Here is a 25211-nt window from a genome sequence, read left to right as displayed (position 1 = left end):
CACTTAATTGTGCCAGGCTCCTCACCTTCATCTATCCTGTCCGACCTCCCTTGGTCAACTCTTGTTCCTTTCCGACCCCGACGCTATTAGGTTTCCGAGGGCTAGGGAGTCTTTCATTTTCATGCCCTTCGTGGCCCTTGTCTTCCTTTGGCTGATATCTTCATTTTTCGAAGTATCGGATCCCTTCCATTTTTCTTTCCTTCCCACCCTCCATCCCCCAGGGGCTCTGAACTTCGGAGCGTGGGTTGGCGACCACGGGGCCCTTAGCTGAGTCCTGGCATTGCTTCCACTTATTTGTTCTTTTCCGACCCCGATGCTATTAGGTTTGCGAGGGCTAGGGAGTCTTTCATTTTCACGCCCTTCGCGGCCCTTGTCTTCCTTTAACTGATATCTTCATTTTTCGAAGTGTTGGTTCTCTTCCTCTTTTTTCCTCGAATTAGTGTTATATAAAGGATTGTTGCCCAATTGTATTTCCTCTAATAACAATAACCACCATCACCACCCTCTAATAAACGTTCCCCACCCCATTTCTCTATTTATCATTTCTTTATCAATTACTACGGCAAGTTGTTTCGAGTTGAACCTCGTATTTCTTTCATTATTTCTTCCTATTTTTTAATATATTTTTTATTTGGCTTTATTCTTTTTTAACGTTTTAAATTATTTTAAAACCTATATATCCACTTTGAATTTGACGAAATTAAATCCTACACTGTTTTCCTAAGACTTCATTCACGTCACCTTTTACTCTTCGGCCGGAGAAACAAATGCCTACAAGACCTGCCTAGCAACGACTTTACATAAGTGCATACTTGATCTGCTTATGGACTTCAACTATATTTGTTTTCGGCGCAAGATAGTGATGTTCTGTTTACTCTCTTGACTGTGATTATTGTGTTTTGAACATTAACTGAATTGCTACGATATGATACAATGTTAATATTTTGCCTGTGTTCAATATATTAGTTGTTTTAAGATCTTCGCTAATTGGCTGATGATGACACTTGAAATGTGTTGAAACCGGTCCCAATAAACAGGTTGTAACTACTTTTTAGTTCAACTTACTACGGAGTATTGAAAGGTGGATCCTTCCCTATAATATTGTACATCTTCTTATATGATATCAGTCGGTATTTCACACTTGTGTAAAATCGATTCAGAGCTATTTTCAATGTTGTCGAAATAATCAGAAAAATATTCTTCGAACAAAAATAACTCTGAAATGTGCTGTGCGAAGAAGAACACACCCAAGTAACTGGGATTCTTTAAGTCTCATTCTTCTAAAATTTATTCACTTTTCTTATTTACCAGTATTTTAAAAACATTCCATGTGCAAAATAAATTTAATTTTCGCGAGTGTTTTTTTTACAAGTTGCTTTACGTCGCACTGACACAGATAGGTCTTATGGTGACAATTGGACAGGGAAGGGCTAGGAGTGGTAAGCAAGCAGCCGTGGCCTTAAGGTACAGCCCCAGCATTTGCTTGGTGTGAAAATGGAAGACAGCGGAAATGTTGTACAATGTATTATTAAATTAATGTAGTATTGGTCCACCTTTCAATTCTATAATATGTAATATTCTAAATTACATTAATTAGGGACTAGTTTCGGCCGGGGTTGGACATCTTCAGCCTTAATGTAAAACACCTAATAACTAAACAAATGAACATGCACACAACTGACATAAAACAAATCAAAAGAAATATATACAAAGTGACATTAAAAACTGGGATGGAATTATGAATAAATCTGAAAATGAACTAGGTTCTAACATCTTGAGTATGTTCATCATTGAGAATAATTTCAAGTATTAATTTATATACACAGAACTGTTAGTTCTAATACTGCTGGGAACTGGTAAATGTTGATCCTGTAGTTTGTCATCAAATCTATATGTGTGGTGTTAGCTATATGTAATCCATTGGACACTGCTGTAAATAACCACTAGCTGACAGGGAACTGTTAGATGTTGTTTCATCTTCAATCAAAATAATAAATGAGATGCTCTCATGGTGCTTGTTAAATCTTGCTAAAATGTTGTTGGACATTGTCAGGACAGCACATGAAGATGTGGTTAACACAGATACATTGTGTGTGGTATAAAATTTTTGCGATTCATTGCGGTGCCCATGAAGTTAACCTGATAAATTAGATAAAATTTAATTAATGAATTGAATGAGAGAATGTGTTAGTTAGATGGCATAGGTTATATGAGACTTACCTCTCAATACAGCATGAGGTGCGTGGTATATTGTTGAGTGTGCTTCAGACTAACTGTTGTGAGATTCAAATGAAAAGGAAGGAAAGGGGAGGGGAAGGTCAGAATGAGAGGGGATCGGAGAAGGGGGTGGGGTGGGGAGGGGGGATTAAGGTGGGGCTGAAGGATGTGAGAAAAAGGATGGCTGTTGAGGAAACGTGCTGTGAATATTATGAAAAACTGAATTATGACTTGTTGGTTTGACATTGCTGAAAATGGGAATTAGAAGGTCAAAAAGGATACTTGGTTTTTCTGAAATTTCATTAAGATTATGATTTGGGTTGAAATATTGATCTAAATGTATGAAGCAGCTTTCGGTAATGTTAAGGAGGGGTCCTTCATTGATGATTTTGAGAATTTCCATATCTTGTTTTATGTCTGTGAATTTGTGCTTATAGTCATGCATATGCTGTCCTACAGCTGAAAATTTATTGTATTTCAGGGCATTGACGTGTTCTGAGTACCTTATCTTAAAATTTCTCCCGGTCTGTCCGACGTAAGAAGAATTACAACTGTTGCAACTGATCCTGTATACTCCTGATTTTGAATAACTATTGAACTTGTTTATGGATGTGGCATTATGTAAGATTTGTGCATTCCTATTCTTAGTTTTGAAAGCTACTTTTGCATCGTGCTTCTTAAAGATGTTGGTGACTTGGTAGATTTGTTCGTTGAAGGTAAAGATAGAAAGAGAGGAGTTGTTTTTCTTATCTTTTTTCAAGGTGGTAGAAGGGCGGTATTTATATTTATTGATTATTTTTTTCTATAAAGAATCTGCTGTATCCATTGGATTTAGCTATATGGCGAATAGTGTTCAACTCATTTTTGAGGTCTCTTTTAGACATTGGAACATTGAAGGCTCGGTATACCATGCTGTTGTATGCTGCTCGTTTGTGAATTTGGGGGTGTGAAGAATCTTGACGGATTGTGGTGACTGTTTGGGTGGGTTTTCTGAAAATCTTATATCTTAAGTAACTTGGGTGTCTGGTAATAGTTAGGTCTAGAAAATCTATTTTCTGTTCAATTTCGGATTCAAGTGTGAATTTTATATGTGGGTCAATGTTATTTAGATTAATGAGAGTGGTAGCTGCATTTGTAATGCTCTCATCCATAATTACTAAGGTGTCATCTACGAATCTTACCCAGAAAAGGATGTTGTTAAAGTTACTATTATCATCATTATTATTATCATCATCAATCATCAGCGGAAAACCATCTTCAGGGCTGCCGACAGAGGGGTTCGAACTCACTATCTCCCGAATACCGGATACTGGTCGCACTTAAGCGACTGCAAACTATCAAGCTCGGTTTTGGTGAGTGTTATGAACCTCATCAGCTAATGCAGTTGTAATAAACAGAGGATTTTAGTTTGTTCAACCGAACATTCATGAAACAAATATTATGTTATTATAAATTACATTCGGAAAGAAAATAGGAATACAGTAACTACTTCTATAGCTGAATCTTTTCTCCCATCCTGAAGTATTGCACTGATAATCAGTTACCAGTGACCAGTATATTTTACAAATTTACTGTTTCCTTTTGTTACAGTATTTACAAAACAATAACATTCCATTCCTTGCTTACATTTTTCTCTTCTTTTCTGAAGCAGTTCCATACATTTTACGTCGTTTACGTACATTTTTTTGATGTCAACAACAGTATAGGATCGAATTTTGAAGGAGTGTCAAACACTTTTTTAAAAATTTAAGCACGTTGGAGAACATATACTGGTATGTTTATCATTCAAAATTTTCTCCGTTACAACATTTGCACCATTTTGCGTTGTATAATGCTTATAGTCCCTATAGAAGGCCTCACAGTTACAAATTAATTTCATAACTTCACAATTTGGTTTCTTTAGATCACCCCAATTTAATAAAAAACCGATTATTTCAGAGAATGAGTCAGAAAGCTCATAGTCTTAAAACCTGTCTGCATATAGGCCTACCACAGATCTTGGTCTACAAAAATGCATTTGTTGTGCTACCACCAACGTTAAACAAATTATTTCTGTCATATGAAGTTAGTTTTGACAAATATTATAACTGTGGTGTTTGGATGTTGAACTTCTGTTGCTGGACTTTGGGGGCAGAACTGAATATTGAATGATTAATGTGACTGAATTAAGGGATGTAGTAATGTCAGTGGGAGCTGGATGCATGTTTTAGTCAGCAGTTGAAGTAGAAGGTGTAGCAGAGGCAGTGGAGGTATAATGCAGAACAGAAGGGAATCTAAACAGCCTGTATCCCGCAGTAGACACATTACTACAATGAGGAGCAGAACAACCCACCATTATGTATGTAAATATCCACACAAATATAGCACTATTCTGTCCCTGCACGCGGTGATTAAAGCAATACGTTCAATGCGATGAAGCTAGCGCTCGTAGGAGAAACTAGAGTTTGATCACATGGCCCATTGAGCTTGTATGAACCAAAATGACCGCTAAGCATACCCATCTTATAGAGCCTTAGCCAATAGTGTGACATCTTACATTGGTTGATGGGCGAAGCCTATTGGTTGCGCAAAGTCTAGCGTTCATTGGTGGATTGCAAACTCGGTGCTCCTACTCAGCTAATAGAGTGACGTCTTACATTGGATGACGGGTGAAGCATATATTTAAACCTAGGAATTTCATTTTTGTCCATATTGAACTGAGGAAGGATGATAGGAAAACTTAAAACGGTCCACCTTTTCAATACAAAAATGTTATAGTTTATTTATAACATGTACAGTATTTGTACTTGGAACTAGTTTCAACGCTGTTTTGCGTCATCATCAGCCAAAATGTGGGAATAGGCAAGCATTTAGGCATTTATATTACACAAGGCGTTACATTAAACAATACACATCTTACAAGGAGATAAAAACAGGGACGAGTATAGAAACAAATGAATCGTTGAGAAAACAAAAGTTATACATATTAAAAATAACCTTAACCACACATCTTGCAGTGCGAAAGTGTTCTTCTAGCTATTGTTGAGAGTTAAGGAGAATTTCCTGTTGTGTATGTTTATCAGGAACTCAAGGGAGACTTCACTAGTTAGTCGGAACATAGAAAGAATGATGAACTCTTCTCAGAAGAACTCTTAAGGTTTCACCTTACTTTTTCCTGCCTGCTGGCTCTTTAGAAATGTGTGCGCGTGCGTCTTGTATTCAGGAATCACTCAAGGCAAATATTTTCGCACTGCAAGTTGTGTGGTTAAGCTTATTTTTAATATGTATAATTTTTGCTTTCTCAACGATGCATTTGTTTCTACATTCGTCCCTGTTTTTATCTCCTTGTAAGATGTGTATTGTTTAATGTAACACCTTGTGTAAAAAATTGGGTTAAATGAAGGAGTTATATTATATTCAAGATCATGCTTTCACGTCTCTGCACAATATTTAAAATGAAATTTACCGTTGGTCTTTATAGCTATTGTTGAGAGTGAAGGAGAATTTCCTGTTGTGTATGTTTATCAGGAACTCAAGGGAGACTTCATTAATTAGTCGGAACATAGAAAAAATGATGAACTCTTCTCAGAAGAACTCTTAAGGTTTCACTTTACTTTTTCCTGCCTGCGTGCTCTTCAGAAATGTGTGCGCGTGTGTTTTGTATTCAGGAATCATTCAAGACGAATATTTTCGCACTACAAGATGTGTGGTTAAGGTTATTTTTAATATGTATAACTTTCCCTGTTTTCATCTCCTTGTAAGATGTGTATTGTTTAATGTAACACCTTGTGTAAAAAATTGGGTTAAATGAAGGAGTTATATTATATTCAAGATCATGCTTTCACGTCTCTGCACAATATTTAAAATGAAATTTACCGTTGGTCTTTATAGCTATTGTTGACAGTGAAGGAGAATTTCCTGTTTTGTATGTTTATCAGGAACTCAAGGGAGACTTCATTAGTTAGTCAGAACATAGAAAAATGAGAACTCTTAAGGTTTCACTTTACTTTGTCCTGCCTGCTGGCTCTTCAGAAATGTGTGCATGTGTGTTTTATATTCAGGAATCATTCAAGAAGAACACTTTCGCACTGCAAGATGTGTGGTTAAGGTTATTTTTAATATGTATAACTTTTGTTTTCTCAACGATTTATTTGTTTCTATACTCGTCCCTGTTTTTATCTCCTTGTAAGATGTGTATTGTTTAATGTAACGCCTTGTGTAATATAAATGCCTAAATGCTTGCCTATTCCCACATTTTGGCTGATGATGACGCAAACCAGCGTTGAAACTAGTTCCAAGTACAAATACATGTTATAAATAAACTATAACATTTTTGTATTGAAAGGGTGAAGCATATTTATTTATTTAAAAGCTCACAAATGTGCATTAAAAGAAAAAATACATTAATCTTTCCCATATTCTAGTGAAGATTTTGTTCTCTTTTTGCAATTGCTGAAATGATAGCGATCGCAATGTTTATCACACAACGTACACACACAATGTAGGGACGGTTCATGAAAGTCTGATCGCAGGCATAGACGATGGTGAAACCCATGTACCGCCAGCCTATTCAAAGCACTTCTCACGTCATTATTTGGACCGGTCCAGCTGCGGTCAATCATAGCATCAGCTGAATAAAAATCCAGGCTGATTTCTGCTTGTTTTCTCTTTTTCTCTTGGAGAACTACTTCTTCTTGCTGCGTATGTGAAAGCTGCATTCTTATTTTAAAATCTTCCAGTAAAAAAGTTTCTTTGGTTAATTCATACGCAAGTCATGATGGTGATATCTTGGAGATGCCCAGTGTTTGTTTCAGAAATCTGGCCTTTAGATTTTCAATAGTTAGAAGGTCAGACACCGTTAGTCTTTCCCAAATAAGTTCCATACTACAGGTGTGTCGGTACTGGCGTACCGGTACATGTCACCTATTCTCCGATGGAGCAGTGACAACATGCTCCAGGATCCTCTTGTCTACTGGTCCATGGCTGCTGTGACAGTGTTGCGATGTGACTCGCAGTTTGCTGCTACCGGTCCACTGCTACTGCGGCAGTCCTGCGCTGCGACTCGCAGTTTGCTGCTACCGGTCCACTGCTGTCTGCTACTGTGACCAAACTGTGACGGTCTTGCGCTGCGACTCGCAGTTTGCTGTACCGGGAAGTGTTGTTACTGCTATTTGCAAACGGTCCAGCGACACAGCCGTCGTCATCCCATACCGTTAGGGAGTTAGTGACAAGAACAGGACGCAGACATTCCGGTATGGTGTTCAATATTTCATGTGAACGGAAGAAATCCACAGTAATCTACTTCAACATTAAAACATTTCTACAAATAATAACAATATTAATAATAATAATTTATTGTGATTATTATTAATGACTGTTTTTCTTAACATAACTGTATAGTTAAACGTCACTTTTAACACTATAACTAATCATTTAATCTGGCGAATATGATCAATGAACATTGTAAATTCACAACACTGAATACTTTTTAAAACGTCACATATTTCAAAATGATCATCGGCGATTTCTAAACAACATTAAAGGTCATTCACATGTCAGAATCTTCGGGAAGAATTGCACACAAAACATTATCATTTTCCTAGTTGTAAAGTAACTGGGTAAAAGTAATCGGATTACTTGTAACGATTACATTTAAAAAATACTTGTAATAGTTACTTTTTCTAGAAAGTCTACTTGTAATTTACTTCTTGAAATAAAATTGTGCTGGGCGGAGTAGCTTGGTCGGTACAGCGCTGGCCTTCTGACCCCAACTTGGCAGGTTCGATCCTGGCTCAGTCGAGTGGTACCGTATTTGAAGGTGCTCAAATACGTCAGCCTCGTATCGGTAGATTTAGAGGCATATAAAGGAACTCATGTGGGACTAAATTTCGGCATCTCGGTGTCTCCGAAAATAGTAATAGTAGTTAGTGGGACGTAAGGCAAATAACATTATTATGTACGTATGTATTTATTAATTGAAGATAAAAAATATTTTTGATACTTTCAACCTACCACCAGTGTGCCATTATCGAATCAGATAAGACAGGCGTGATCATGACATAATCGAAGAACAGAGCAAATCGTGCATCCGCTGACTACGTAAGCCTACTATGCTATGTTCCTCAGCTCCATTTGTGCTTGTACCAGTTCTCACAGGACTGGTAGCGTGTCACTGCGTAGCACGCTCCTCGCTCCATCTGTTGCTGGACCGGTTTGTCACTGGACCAGCAGCATGTCACCGCGCTCTATGCTCCTCAGCTCCATCTGTGGTTGGACCGGTTTGTCACTGGACCGGCAACGTGTCTCTGCTCCAGTCGTGTCACTGGAGCAGTTGGAGCAGTGACACATTATTTCTGGACCGTCACACCTCTATTCCATACCATATGTGAGAACTGGGAGAAGCATATTGGTTACACAAAAGCGATTGCCTTCTCGATCGCGTACGGTGCATATATGGAAAATGGAGATCATATCGTCCGAATAACGAAATAATGTAACAAGAAAAATGTTGGTCATAAAACAGGATGAATTTTGGTTTTAATTTGAGAAAATATGGTCAAACTGGTTGTTACGGATTCATCCGTGGTAGGCGGAGGTGAAAGAAGGTGCGGGCTGGAATAGGTCTCAACTACAAAATTAAAGTTAATTTAAAACTTTAACAAAGGTTATATTTTCTTTTCAAAATCAACAAGTAACAGAGTATAACAGGTACCAAGTAGCAAATCAACAAAATAAGAAATTACAAATTACAGTTTGTTACAAGATTTGGGCTTCGAGCCCCAAGTATCATTTCTGAGCTCTCAGCTCACAACCATAAATTATCAAAGGGCAGAAAACTCTTAATTACATGGAGCATTAGCTCCCACCCTTACATTTCAAGCCTCTCTAAGGCACTTTTTTCACAACACCATAAAGAGCTGACCCGCTCTCGATAGTTCAAACCTATCAGAAGGCCATAAACAAACTTTACACTTGACTGCCCTTAAGGCGTAGGCCTACTTATAATTCAACAGGGGTATCTCGTACCCAATCTACTGGGCCTTAGTGTGCAAAAACCAGGTTAATTTAAATGGCCCAAAACAAAAGGATGGAGGCGTGAACTTGCACTCCTAAATCTACATTTTAAAACCTAAGTGGCTCTAGGCCGATACACAGGGGCTAATCCCAAGCTAGGGAGGTGCCTCGTATGAAGGAAGAGAAGAAACGGTTATGAAAATGTAGTCACCTCAATTTCAAAATGAAGGGGAGCTCGAGAGGGTGAAGCACTCTCTATCCCCGCATTAAAATTCCAGAAAACTGAAGTTTACCAGGAAAAGGGTTTACATGTTTAATAGGTTACATATTAAAGGTTTCGAACCCTCCCCGAGAGTTGGACTGCTGAGCTAGCAAGAAATAAAGATGTTAAGAGGCCATTACCTTGTAGAAGAACTGCTGTCTGAAGAACGAGGTGCTTCCCGCCCCCTGCTACATATTCACACACTGAGTTAGATGTTATACTAGTGGCCCGGAGACAAGAAAATCAGCCGTTTTTATACCCTCGTGGAAAATTCGAGACCTTTCAAGAATGAGTACACACCCCCCCTCAACTTTATTGGATAGCTTAGAGCTACATATCCATATTGAAGAAGACATACAGGATTGGCTGAGAATTAATTAAAGAAATTCGTGATAGACTAAGTTCAAACCTGGCGGAAGGAAGGATTAATATTGCCAACCCAAAAATAAAAGAACAAAATTTAGTAAAGAGAACAACTTTTGAATACAAAATTTCTTCAAGAAGGTTCATTCCTTTGCACCAGAGTGCATGATCATAGTTTTTTTTTTTTGTAGAGACATCTGGTAGAGAACGTCCACACTTCTTGATCAATGACAAACAAAAACACATCAAAATTCACACAGAGCCATCTTCGGAGAAACTGTTGAGTTAATACAGTTTTTTAAAGTTCATGCTTTCTCCTGTAGAGGAGTTTCAATTGGTGCAATATTTGAACTAGTAGCGTGGAGGTGTACCGCCCGGTACACTGGTAAAGAAAGAGCTCAATTTTAATTCGTTAAACTGAAACTACGAAATTAGTTAAAGTGAAATATTTTAACATACAACAAATAGGGAAAAAGGAAGTGACCAAAAGAAATATTCCTTATTCTGAAAATTTCGTTATACTGGTGTTCGTTACAGCGGAATTCTACTGTAGCTGTTACCTGTAGGTTTTTCTTAGGAGAAATGTAAAACTAAAGTAATTTACTCATTCAACACCATCTATTATTTGAAGGTTTGACCCTGTGATATATTGATTGTTATGACAAAATCTCTTACAGGAAACTGCAGAGATTTATATTGAAAAAGTAAGTCTGTGGAGATCCAGAAAGTGATCTCTCCTGTTATCGATCCTGCAAACAGGCTTTACCTGCACCCATTACACATACGCAGATTGCACGACGACATAATTGCAGTTTCTAACTTTAGTTTGTTGATGTTTGAGACAGGCGAGCTCCATGATCCATCTCATTCTCCTATATCCTACACCTTGATTCTGGGGAGCTTTTACATTACAGTATTTCAATTTTTTTTAGGCATTTTTAATTGAAACCTTTGTACTAAAAAAAAGAAAAAAAAGGGATAACAGGCTGAAGTGTACCATGGGACATCTGGAAACAAATAAAGATAACCTTGAAACATATGCCAGTACTAAATTTCTCAAGTTGGAAGTTGAGTCTTGAAGTACCTACTATAAACAAATTACCCTCAAGCTGACTGATGGTAGCAGAATTACTAGCGGCAATGCATTTCTGATATAGATAGATGTTTACAAATATAATTGGGGACAAGACATTTTACTGAACAGACTCTTTACTTTTATAATTCCACACTCCACTTACATCAATAAAGTTATGAAAGCTCTTTGGAGGCAGAGAGCAGTAGAGATAAAAGAGCTCCCTCATCACAGTAATACAATACCTAGCCAATGTTACTTCTACGGTCATAAGAAAGATGTCAGTGAAAGTTTCATTAAAATCATCCAGTAGATTTTGAGATTAGTCTGGATAGCAACATTACTGAAGAGCTTACCCTCTTATCTAGTTGCCCTTCATGCAGGATGTTCCGAAGCATTTCAAAGATGGCATGCATTCCTTTGTTGGATACTTCAGTAAGTTTGGCTCCACACTCTTTAAGGAATGCTATTGCTACTTCAACAGAATCATCAGTGGGGCTTTCAACGAGAAGAGTTAGAATCTCTAGAGCCAAAATTTCATGGGCCTGTAATAACAGAGAATATTTTATAGAGAATACATATAGAACAATCAGTAGATATGTTTATATGAAGTACTAGGAGAGATACCTACAACTCTTTGGTTCACAAGGTGGGCAATGAAAGTTGCTGCAGATATACACATACTTTTGTCATTGCGTTTGAATCCTCGTCGGAACTGGATTACGATTCTGCGCAGTAACAGCTCGCCGATGTTTGGGAACTGGAACACATTAATAATATTATACAGTATTATAATAATATTCATTTACGCCTTAATTACTGGTACATAAAAAATTAAATAAATCTGGATCAACAACCTCAACAAGAATTCTAAACAGCAGACAACATGTGACTAGCTGACACGCCCGTGCTTCGCGATGGAATGAGCGCTCCTCAGCCATATTTCGTTAAGTGCGCACACCGCTCATTCCAATCAGTGCTCAGAGTAGGAATCGGACAGCTGAAATACTATGATGAACCAAAGGAACGGAATGGTAAAGGAAACAATGTTATTTAACTCCCCAGGTACTTCCCGCTAATATTCAGGCAGGCTGTTTTACTCGGGACGCAGCAGTAATCCCATCTATCGGCGACGAGTGGCAGTAGAGGAGACAATGCACATCACAACAAACAATGGTCAATGTAATGTTATTGTCGACCAATTATATGAGCCTTTGAAACTTATTCGCCTACTGATGTCATTCTACGCCATCTCTCCACTGATACCTGGGAACATACCACTTAGCCAAGCAGCTCGTCTCCTTCCTCCCAAGTCTTCCCAGCCCAAACTTTGCAACATTTTTGTAATGCTACTCTTTTGTCGTTAATCACTCAGAACAAATCAAACTGCTTTTCTTTGAATTTTTTCCAGTTCTTGAATCAAGTAATCCTGGTGAGGGTCCCATACGCTGGAACCATACTCTAGTTGGGGTCTTACCAGATACTTACCCTCTCTTTACATCCTTACTACAACCACTAAAAACCCTCATAACCATGTGCAGAGATCTGTACCCTTTATTTACAATCATATTTATGTGATTACCCCAATCAAGATCATTCCTTATATTAACATCCAGGTACTTACAATGATCCCCAAAAGGAACTTTCACCCCATCAACGCAGTAATTAAAACTGAGAGGATTTTTTCTATTTGTGAAACTCACAACCTGACTTTTAACCCTGTTTATCATTATACCATTGCCTACTGTCCATCTCACAACATTATCGACCGAAGGAAATGGAAATATGAGGAACAAGGAGTCCTCATGCCTCTAAGCTAAGGGAAATGTGCAATGGTTAATGATTAATGATCCAGAGTTGAGGAAGGACTGCTTCATTAAGTAAGCATTTATTACCAAAAATGAGAATATGCATTAAATTATTCAGTACATGAAGTTCCATTGTCATTATTTCAGCTTTTCTTATAGTACCAATCGTATTTTTCAGAACCTTGAACAGATGAAAGGAACTTCATCTGCTTCTCAATCAGTTTATGAAATTCACTGCAACTTAAATTTTTCATATTGTCCTGGATTTGCAACATTGCATTAACTGATTTTACTGTTAACCTATTCCTTTCTTCTGTCCATTGAGAATTCATGAGGGAAAAGACTCTCTCTACACTGGCGTTATGACCGGGAATGGAGAAATAAAATTCCACAATTTTCAGCAACTCAGAATACCGCTCTTATGAATGAAGAACACCTATTTCTTATGTGACATCAAATTCTCAAAACTTTCATCTTCGACCTCCCCCAAAACACTTTTATTTCAGTACTTGGTCAAAGAGAAGGGACTCATTCAATTTACAGCTTGTGTTTTCATGTATCCACTTGAATGTTTTTTCAACATTTTCTCATGAAGGTACAGTCTTTAGCAAAATCCGGTCAAAATGTTTAATATCAGACAAGGGCTTCCTCCATTTTATCAAGTAATCAATAATAGTTTGATAGAAAAGAGAGACTTCCAATAGAAGTGTAGACTGCTGATATTGTGTAAGGTCAGACATTAATTCTTTAACTTTAGACGTAACGAAAACACACGGTTTTCTCTCTCCTAAAATTTGCAGTATAACACACGGTTTCCTCTCTCCTAAAATTTGCAGTATATTTTCTACCTCCAATCTTACCTCATTCACTGACATGTCTTTCCTCTCAATACTGCTAACTGCCCTCTGGAAAGGATTCATTTGTGCATTCGATAAGAGCAGATACATTTCACTGAGAGAATCAGAAAATAATTTCTTGAGAAGGGAAGGACACGTATCGAATGAAAGAAAGACTTAAGTGCCATAAACATGTGGATGAACCTCTCTATAGCAGGAAACATGGTGAGTCACCTGGTTCTTACATGTCTAAGTATGTCCTTATGTGTCACATCAACAAATTCTTAAAATTCTTTTAGCGATGCTACACGAACAGTATATATGGAGAAATAATTAAAAACCTTTATGATAATGCTCTCAATATCATGAGAGAGGACATCTGCACCAGTCTGAATTGGATTATGCAAAATATGAGTTGGACAACCTACTCCTAAAATTTCCCTATTCAGTTTATTCTGAAGTTTCTTGTACATTGTTTTTTCCTTTTCTCGCAACACCCCCAAAGTTAGTATTTGTGTTGTCTCCACCAAAAGCAGATACTTTATCACTAAGCCCAGGTTCTAAAATGACACTGTATACACACTCTGTTATTGTACTAGAATTCTCACTGTCACATTCATTTAAATTTAACAATCTACTTTGGACACCTTCATCATAATCAAAATACTGCACAAGAACAGGAAATATTTTCAAATACTTGTGGTTGCTAGCATCGGTGCTAATACCAACATAGACTGTTCCTTGTTCTGTCTTCAATGAACGGTGATATCATATTATTAATGATGGCTTTTGTTTTAGTTTCGGCGCTGGAAAAGTTTACTGCAACTTTCGAGTCACTAAAAACCTGAGATATAATTTTTGAAGTGCAAGAACTTGAGTTGTATGAATGATGGTGCTTGACACAGCGAAATGCAAATGTAGCTTCTGCTGCAGCTACTTTATTACCATCTGCCTGTGTTTGAAAAAAGCTGGTGTACTGTTTGGAAGATGAACCCACTGCCGCCTTATGCTTTTTCGATTGCATGTGGTCGTGGATTTCACGTCTACCTCCATTGTAGGAACTGTGAAGAGTAAAAACGTATAATAGAATAATTTTTCTAGGAAAACAACGATGTAGCACCTGCACAATTAACAATTTAAGAATGATTTCAATGGGTTTGTGTATAAACGTAATGTTACTCACCTGCAAATTTTGCAGAAAGCTTCAATTCTTTCTCGCTTTATACTTGGAAACTGTTCAGTATATTCCTCCCTGAACTTAACCTTTTGTCTAGCCGATATTATTAAACCACCAGGCAAATAATAACAACTATTTAATACAATATAACACAACTAAATCGCCAGCACAACAAACCATGCGAACATTCATGAAGCTAATCAAAGAACATAATACTCTTCATTGCCAGAGATGACTGACAACTCGCATTCTCGCAAATCAAACATGATGTACTGTATACCATCAGAGATGACTGACCGCCCACTGTATCGCAAATCAAAGAGGATGTACTGTATACCATCAGAGATGACTGACTGCATACTGATTTCGATATCTCAAAAGCTGTTCTGTTCTGTTTGGATTTTATATAATGTGAAGACAAAGAGATAACATATTGATGCTTCTATGACAGCAGTTTTTTAAATTACTGGACGTTGACTTCAAATCCAGCAAATATTCTGGACATTTGCCTTTTTGGCCCGGACATTTTCATTTACCCTAAAATAGTGGACTGTCCGTGAAATCCATGGTGTATGGCAACCCCATATCGAGGACATTTCGCACGTGCTCACAATCTTGTAACTTATATATTACTCTGTACAGAATAACATCATCTGCAAGAAGCCTTATCACTGATATATATAAGAAAACATAAAGGTCCAATAATACTGCATGGAGGAATTCCCCTCTTAATTATTACAGGGACAGATAAAGATTCGTCTACACTAATTCTCTGAGTTCTATTTTCTAGAAATATAGCCACCCATTCAGTCACTCTTTTCTCTAGTCCAACTGCGCTCATTTTTGCCAGTAGTCTCCCATGATCTTACCCCTATCAAATGCCTTAGATAAGTCAATCGTGATACACTCCATATGACCACCTGAATCCATGATATCTGCTATATCTTGCTGGAATCCTACAAGTTGAGCTTCAGTGGAATAACCTCTAAACCCAAACTGCCTTCTATCAAACCAGTTATTAATTTTGCACACATGTCTAATATAATCAGAAAGAATGCTTTTCCAAAGCTTACATGTAATGGATGACAAACTGACTGGCCTGTAATTTTCAGCTTTATGTCTATCACCCTTTCCTTTATACACAGGGGCTACTATAGCAACTCTCCATTCATTTGGTATAGCTTCTTCATACAAACAATAATCAAATAAGTACTTCAGATATGGTACTACTGCATATACACAGAAATCTTATCAATTCCGGCCGCTTTTCTAGTTTTCAACTTTTGTATCTTACTATTTCAATTTCTTTTCAATTTAAATTTCAATCAATCAATACTGATCTGCATTTAGGGCAGTCATCCAAGTGGCAGATTCCCCATCTGTTGTTTTCCTGCACTTTCCTTAAATGATTTCAAAGAAATTGGAAATTTATTGAACATCTCCCTTGGTAAGTTATTTCAATCCCTAATTCCCCTTCCTATAAATGAATATTTGCCCCAATTTGTCCTCTTGAATTCCAACTTTATCTTCATATAGTGATCTTTCCTATTTTTAAAGACGCCACTCAAACTTATTCGTCTACTAATGTCATTCCACGCCATCTCTCCGCTGACAGCTCGGAACATACCACTTAGTCGAGCTATCGTCTTCTTTCTCCCGATTCTTGACAGCCCAAACTTGGCATAATTTTGTAACGCTACTCTTTTTTCGGAAATCACCCAGAACAAATCGAGCTGCTTTTCTTTGTATTTTTTCCAGTTGTTGAATCAGGTAATCCTGGTGAGGGTCCCATACACTCTATGTAACTTATTGGTGAAACAGAAAATACTACATGAATGGTCATTAGGATAAGGTGGGCACCACCTGCAAACAATTTACAAGAATAAGGCGATGGTCATCAGGCTGACAATGCTCCAAACTTGCTATATAACCTTACCTGTCTACCCCTGAAATTAAATTTAGGTAACATGCCAGGTTTTCACTCCATGAGTAAAAGTTATCAAACGCTTAACTATTAAATTTACTGAGAATAAAAGTTTATAAAAAGTCTAATATTACTCACAATAAACAATTATATTTCCATCTTGTCCACTTCACAAACAACTTAATATTTACACTGTACATACATACCTCATGTGGTATACCTTCTAATAAATTCTGCACATATAATTTTCACTCAACATATCAATTAGTAAGGACAAGATGCCCCAACTCGCATTATGATTTAAAACCAGTTATTTGCTAAGTGCATCCCTAACCTAACACAACACTCACTTCTTAAATCTTGACTTCTGAGCCTTTCAATTTGCCACCATGTATAGGTTGGTTGGTTAATCCAAAACATCACCACACAAGAAATACTGCACCAATTCTCCTCATCTTTATCCATATTGCAGACTGCTTAGCCTATTGCTGACAATTTAGAAGTAAGCTACGAGATTTCGTCCCATTTTGACCTCGTATATACACTGAACAAGAAGCACCATCACCATTTGAGAATACCAAGTAATGTCACTGTATGAGGTATTAACATAAGACACCTCAACATGCTAGATGATATCAAATCAAATCTTAGCTACGTACAATGTCAAGTCAGGTGTTTGCGAAGAAAATATCAAATGACATGAAGTGAAGAGAACTGCAGCCAAACAAGTATGAATGAAAACTGTTCACACACCGAGTCCATACTGGTTACTGAATCTGAATGCACATCGGACAATGACCCCAGTTCCATTCTCGCGTAAGTTTTTAAAAGTTCTCTCTACGATAAATAGTTAACAAGCATGTGGTATTCTTCCAAGAATACGCAGGTAATGAACAATTGGGCTATAACTTATTTCATCAAGTTGATACATATTACCTCCACACTGCGCATTTAAAGGCTGCCCACAATGAGCATTTCCGCGGCGAGGGAAAATTAATAATCTGTGAACAGTGTTTGGCTGCAGTTCTCTTCACTTCATGTCATTTGATATTTTCTTCGCAGACACTTGACTTGACATTGTACGTAGCTAAGATTTGATTTGATATCATCTAGCATGTTGAGGTGTCTTATGTTAATACCTCATACAGTGACATTACTTGGTATTCTCAAATTAATAGTTACAAGCTGCAGCATGCCTGAAAGAAAAAATGAAGAGGCACTGAGACACCCAAAAGGGAAGTACTATGTCGTCTTTGTCAACTATAAGAAGGCTTTAGATCTTATCGACAGAGATATCCTGATAGGAAAATTAAAACAAATGATCGGTGACAACTCGCTCGAGATAATCGTAGAGACCATACTAGACTACAACCTAATCCAAATTGAAGATGGAGCATCCTCATCCGGGAAAGTAATTCAAACAAATGGGGTACCTCAAGGAGACCCGCTAAGCCCGCTACTATTCAACGTAGCAACGGCAGATATCACACAGATAATGACGGACTCCCCTGAGACTACTCTAATAATGTACGCTGATGATATGGCTCTGGGATTGAGCTCAAAGGCAGAACTACAGTTGACACTGATGAAGTTAGAAGCTTGGGCTTCAGATAACAAATTTGAAATTAACCAGGAAAAGACAGTACAGATGGTGTTCAGAAAAGGTGGCAAGGCCGCCAAGGATGACACTATATCATTAAATAATAAACCACTAGAAATAGTCAAGAAATTCAAATACGTGGGCATCACGTTCCAAACGAGCATGACATCTTTCAATAACCACGTCACAGATAGAACGACAGCAGCAATCAGAGCCATCCACAATATCAAGAATATATCTATGCTATCCCTTAACACAGCGATGACTTTATTCAAGACCACAATAACCCCAATTGTGTCATATGGAATCAAAATAATATGGGATAACCTGACAATCGGTGACTTGGAGAGGATAGAAAGGGTCAAAGCAAGGTTCCTGAAGAAGGCCCTAGGAGTAGGCAAACTGGCACCCTCCAGACTTGTTTATGTACTGGCACGGGAAACTTACTTCATTGAGGATCTACGACTCAATCTACCACTGCCATCTACCAGCCCATTCCAAGAGCTTCAGAAAAAAACTTCTTAAGAAACGCGCGGAAATAGACCCGGAATTCTACGGAAATGACGCCATGATCGATCGAAACTGGACCAAACAACTCTAAGAGCAAAGACATTTCATAACAAGATATGCAATACATGGCTTCCACCACAAAATATGCGCAAAGACAAAATTCCACAACCCAACAGATGACTGTGTTTGAACACTGTGTAAGGAAAAGTGCGACCGCTACCATCTGCTAAAGTGCAGAAACAGAATAAAGACTAACAGAATACAGCAAAATGTAAATTGGCACAACAAACTTAATACTCATTCGAGTGCTCCTTATATATATATATATATATATATATATATATAAAACATTACCATACACCATCTCACCAACCGCTCACTGGGAATGACCATTAACGAGCAATGCACTCTTGACTCGGTAATTGTACAGTAATAAAGCTCCCGTAAAATGCTCGTGCAACACCCACTTCGCGGTATCAATTGTCATCAACAGTAACCTCAATAGCAATAATCAGCAACTGTAACAGTCATGCACAATAATACCCGATAATAGCAATAAACTCGTAGCACGCACACACATATACAGACTCGCTCCATGTAGCACAGCGTCCACCAAAATCCACATGTAGCAACACTTTAAACTAGAGACAATACGCAACACTTGCGGATTTAGCCTTGTTAAAATGGGAGACAATTCAACGGTTGCGCTCCTAGTGACTTGACTTGAAAAGTCGTGCTAAATTCAAATATCGATGGAAATGCATATACGTAAATGGATAAATAAATTACGTCTAGAAAGAAAGTGTTATTGAATATTAACTTCGAAGTTGCTAAAGCAATTCTGAATAAATGAATGAAGAATTATTTAAAAGGTTATTATTTAAAGACTGAAATTAGACAATAAACAAGATGTGAAATGGTCTGCTGTGAAATGGCTTAATCTTTCATTTATGCATTACTCTTTTTGCTTTAGCATTCCTGCCTGAACTTATACGGTTAGATTCGTCTTTTTTCTCATTTAAAAAACATTCTATCATCACATTAAGACACTTGTCAATAAAAATATCGGCACATTCTTTACACACATGATGCAATGAATTAACATTTAAAAGCCGGACAATTTTCCTCTTAACATGAAGCCTAATAACAGAAAGAAAATCTACAAAAACCTGGCTTTAATCTGAGAAGAGGGATAAAAGAAAGAAAAGTATGAAAATGTTGTTGATAGTGATGCTTAGAGGAATATTTACGTACAATTAGAGTAAAAATGCAACATACCCTTGGCTGTATAGTCGAGGATTTCTAAAGTCGCTGGCCTGGAAATGATCTGAACAGATCTTATAATTCTTATATAAGCGTAACGTCCTTCTTTCTTGTACACCTTATTCAAATCACTTCTGTGACATTTCAAAACCCACAGATCACACCTACAACAACACATCGGTATTGAAGGTTAACTGCTGCACTATACAATCAAATATGCGAACGGTATTACATTTTATGCCAGTTAAAATATGGGTCGAGCAGGTCAGAAGATTATGAAGTACTATAAAATCTCTTTGTCACTGGAAGAATATACATGCAAAAACAATATTACTTACATTTTCTTGTCAAGAGGGGAACAAAAAAAAGACCGCGTATTCTTCTCTGCCTCATAGTTACTGCAGCCAAACACAGCACATACCTTTCTCCTCATGTTGAGAGGAGAAAAAGGAATGACCACGCTACTATTTAATTATGTCAACTCACTGAAAATGCATAAATGACACCAAAAACTTCACATACAAATACACGTGCTCTTATGACAGGATCAGTTGTTCTCAGGTCTACCCGCTAGAGAGAGCTCTAATAGCTGTCCCTCGATATCTCGCTGAGTGTCGCGTATTGTCTCTACTGTATTTGCTTTAAACCACCTTCAACTGCCTTTATCGATATATTAGCTGTTTTCCTGGTTGCATAAACTTCACTGCTATGCCATGTGCAGATTCATACACAAATGTAGGTTACACCAATATAAAGAAACATAGGCTAGATACATAATTCCCTACAACCAAATATTCTTCTTAGAATATAATGTTCTTATATTTCAATTCAAAACTCACAAGATATCTATTACTTTATATTAAAAATTATTTTATGAAAACTTCCTAAAATAAAAATTGCGAGTCATACACTCGTACAGTTACACTATCGTCTTCTTTCTCCCAATTCTTCACAGCCCAAACTTAGCATAATTTTTGTAACGCTACTCTTTTGTCGAAAATCACCCAGAACAAATCGAGCTGCTTTTCTTTGGATTTTTTCCAATTCTTGAATCAGGTAATCCTGGTGAGGGTCCCATACACTGGAACCATACTCTAGTTGGGGTCTTACCAGAGACTTATATGCCCTCTCCTTTACATCCTTACTACAACCCCTAAACACCCTCATAACCATGTGCAGAGATCTGTACCCTTTATTTACAATCCCATTTATGTGATTACCCCAATGAAGATCTTTCCTTATATTAACACCTAGATACTTACAATGATCCCCAAAAGGAATTTTCATCCCATCATCGCAGTAATTAAAACTGAGAGGACTTTTCCTATTTGCAAAACCCATAACCTGACTTTTAACCCCGATTATCAACATACCATTGCCTGCTGTCCACCTCACAACATTATCGAGGTCACATTGCAGTTGTTCACAATCCTGTAACTTATTAATTATTCTATACAGAATAACATCATCTGCAAAAAGCCTTACCTCCGATTCCACTTCTTTACTCATATTATTTATATATATAAGAAAAGATAAAGGTCCAATAATACTGCCCTGAGGAATTCTCCTCTTAATTATTACAGGGTCAAATAAAGCTTCACCTACTCTAATTATCTGACATCTATTTTCTCGAAATATAGCAATCCATTCAGTCACTCTTTTGTCTATTCCAATTGCACTTATTTTTGCCAGTAGTCTCCCATTATCCAAACTATCAAATGCTTTAGACAGGTCAATCACAATACAGTCCATTTGACCTCCTGAATCCAAAATATCTGCTATAACTTGCTAGAATCCTACAAGTTGAGCTTCAGTGGAATAACCTTTCCTAAAACCGAAATGCCTTCTATCGAACCAGTTACTAATTTTGCAAACCTGTCTAATATAATAAAAAAGAATGCATTCCCAAAGCTTAGATGCAACGCATGTCAAACTTATTGGCCTGTAATTTTCAGCTTTATGTCTATCACCCTTTCCTTTATACACAGGAGCTACTATAGCAACTTGCCATTCATTTGGTATAGCTCCTTCAAGCAAACAATAATCAAATAAGTATTTCAGATATGGTACTATATCCCAACCCATTGTCTTTAGTATATCCCCAAAAATCTTATCAATTCCAGCTGCTTTTCTAGTTTTCAACTTTTGTACCTTATTGTAAATGTCATTGTTATCATATCAAAATTTTAATACTTCTTTAGCATTAGTCACCTCCTCTATCTGGACATTTTCCTTGTAACCAACAATCTTTACATACTGCAGAATGAATACTTCTGCCTTTTGAAGATCCTCACATACACACTCCCCTTGTTCATTAATTATTCCTGGAATGTCCTTCTTGGAACCTGTTTCTGCCTTAAAATACTTATAAATACCCTTCCATTTTTCACTAAAATTTGTATGACTGCCAATTATGCTTGCCACCATGTTATCCCTAGCTGACTTCTTTGCTAGATTCAATTTCCTAGTAAGTTCCTTTAATTTCTCCTTACTTTCACAGCCAATCTGCACCTCCTTCTTAGTCTCTTTATTTCTCTATTATAATAAGGTGGGTCTTTACCATTTCTTTCCAGCTTTAAAGATACAAACCTGTTTTTACATTCCTCAACAATTTCTTTAAACCCATCCCAGAGTCTGTTTACATTTTTATTTACCGTTTTCCACCAATTATAGTTACTTTATAAAAACTGCCTCGTGCCTGCTTTATCAGCCATATGGTACTGCCTAACAGTCCTACTTTTAAGACCTTCCTCTCTAACACTGTAAATGTCACTGTCATGATACGTAAATTTTAATACTTCTTTAGTTTTGATGTATCCACAATGACGCACACAAAATGCTGTCAACCTGCATACACGGATTTATTTACAATTCGTCACAAATTAAACACACATAACCTTAATCACTGTATCACGAACAAAACACTTCACTCCGAGAATATCAACAAGGTGCTATTTTAACAATTGTCTACCACAGCACATAGAGATTACAACCTTAAAACACAGCTGAAACTGATGACTATCGACTGCCTACATCGGCATGTCAGTCGAACCACAACACATGTTCACCAGTGAAACTCCTTCTAAACAATAATTCGTCTCTTACATAAAGACCACCTCTTTATATAGGTGCCTGGCCAAGCTTCTAGAAAGATACGTTACAAAAATACCTTTGTAAATTCTCAAGAGCCTAACAACATGGGTAGGCTATAATATACAGAATATTTTACCATCATCACGTCTGATCTAGAGCCATTCTGGATGTTACATTCTATAGTGAATTACAAATCACATATACGGGTAGTAATAAATTATATACAGGTGTTTACATTAATTGAATTCATATAAATGTCTATATACAGTGCATATTTCATGACGTAACCTCACAAACACTGCAACTATTTGACTGCGTAAATAATAATACTAATATTAAATGGCTGTAAACACTTCATAGCCATACATTACAAGTAATAATAACTGTACCGGGAGGTACACTTCAACGCCGCGTATTCAAAATAAGCGCCTTAATGAACTTCCCTATCGAACAAAAGTGGTAACTACTACAACAGGAACTTAGAACTTTTATCAGAAGATGTCTCCACCGAAATATTAAGTAATTTTGTTATTGTGAAGTTTCCTAAACTGATTGAATTTCTCCTTGTTTTGTTTTGCTATACATCAAGAAGTTTGGACATTTTTCTACTAAAAACTATGATTATGCACCCTGGTGCAAGGTGTAAGTACTTATAATTTAAAGAAGTTTTGTATTTCTAGGCTGTCCATAACTGATCTCTGTTCATTTATTTTTGGATTGGCGACACTTCCTTTTCTTTCTCCAGTTTTGAATCGGACCAATCATAAATTTTGGTAATTAATTTTCAACCAATCCTGTATTTTTGTTCATTTTGTATCTGCCAATAAAATTTAAGAGGGTGTGTCCTGATTAATCTTTAATGATCTCGAACCTCCCCCGAGGGTTAATAAACTGCGGCTTTTCACTTTTCTTGGCCAATAGATTGTCATCTTACTGAGTGTGTGTGTTTAAGCAGGAGGCGGGCTGCCTCTTTCGTCAGCAGCTAGAACATCTACAAGGTGATGGCCACATAACTTCATTCTTTCTTGCTACCTCCGCAAATTATTGCGAAGGGGAAGGTCCGAATCTTTACTATGTAACCCACTTTTCTAAAATGTAACTTCTCTTTTGGCTTCATAAAATCTTTAATTATAAATTGGGGATAGAGAGTGAGTTACCCTCTCGAGCTCCCCTTCATCTTGGTTTGAGGTGACTATATTTTGTAACTGTTTTTCCTTCTGTAATGTGTTAAAGTAATTTCTATACGAGTCACCTCAGTAGTTTGGGAATAGCCCCTGTTTCTTCAGCCTAGAGTCCTTTAGGTTTTTAAGTTTTCATTATCTTGGAGCATAGTGTATGCCTCCATTCCTTTGTGTTTGGGCCAGTTATTTAACCTGTTCTTTTCCATGAAGGCCCCGTAGGTTGGTTATTAATTACCCGTGTATAAAATTGTTTTCAATTTGTAAGTGGTGCCATGAGAGGCCAGTGATTGTAAATTGATGTTGCCTTGAATAGGCTTGGAAAATTGAGAGCCTGTTAGCTCTTTTTCAAAGTTTTGTAACTGTAAAATGTGCCTCTGGGAAGTTAGATATTGTGATTTAGGGAGCAAGTGCTCTTGAATTAGGGGATTTCTGCCCTTAACTAAATAATTTTTCTTCCATTTGTTGAATTGTAAAACTAGGGGCCTGAAATTTGTAAAAATCACTAATCTTGGACTTTCCTAGTCATGTTTCAAGATTGCTTTTGCACCTGATGTGTTTTTATGTTCACCAAGTGAAAATTGTTAAGTTGTTGTTTTCTGAAAAAATACAACCTTCAGTTCAAGTTTTAAATTAATTTTGATATTGTAGATAGACCCATTCACCCCAGCACCTTCTTTGACCTCTTTCTGCTCCACAGCTAACTCAATAATAATAATAATAATAATAATAATAATAATAATAATAATAATAATAATAATAATAATAATAAAAGCCACAGAGGCTTCAGGACCAAATGACAAAGGTATTTAAAAATTAACTTTTAGACCCCTTCCCCTAAACTGCCATTTCATAGAGCGTGTATACAATTATGTATAGCCTAGACTGTAGCGCCTTATTCCCTGACTTAAAATA

At 37.1% G+C, this 25211-nt stretch overlaps 1 protein-coding gene across 1 annotated transcript in view; it reads right to left on the bottom strand.

Moving 5' to 3' along the window:
• Positions 1-25211, bottom strand: part of ncm (nucampholin) — a 202837-nt gene that overhangs the window by 144898 nt on the left and 32728 nt on the right. The window contains exons 2-3 of the mRNA XM_067151843.2: positions 11539-11667; positions 11264-11452 (exon numbers count right to left, since the gene is read on the bottom strand). Coding sequence (XP_067007944.2) covers positions 11264-11452; positions 11539-11667 — 318 coding nt within the window. The remainder of the gene's footprint in view (positions 1-11263; positions 11453-11538; positions 11668-25211) is intronic.

The sequence above is a fragment of the Anabrus simplex genome, chromosome 7 (assembly GCF_040414725.1).
Source record: "Anabrus simplex isolate iqAnaSimp1 chromosome 7, ASM4041472v1, whole genome shotgun sequence".
In the NCBI taxonomy this organism is placed as follows: Eukaryota; Metazoa; Arthropoda; class Insecta; order Orthoptera; family Tettigoniidae; genus Anabrus; species Anabrus simplex.
The sequence above is the reverse complement of the archived record's forward strand: the minus strand, read 5'-3'. Positions and strand labels throughout refer to the sequence as shown.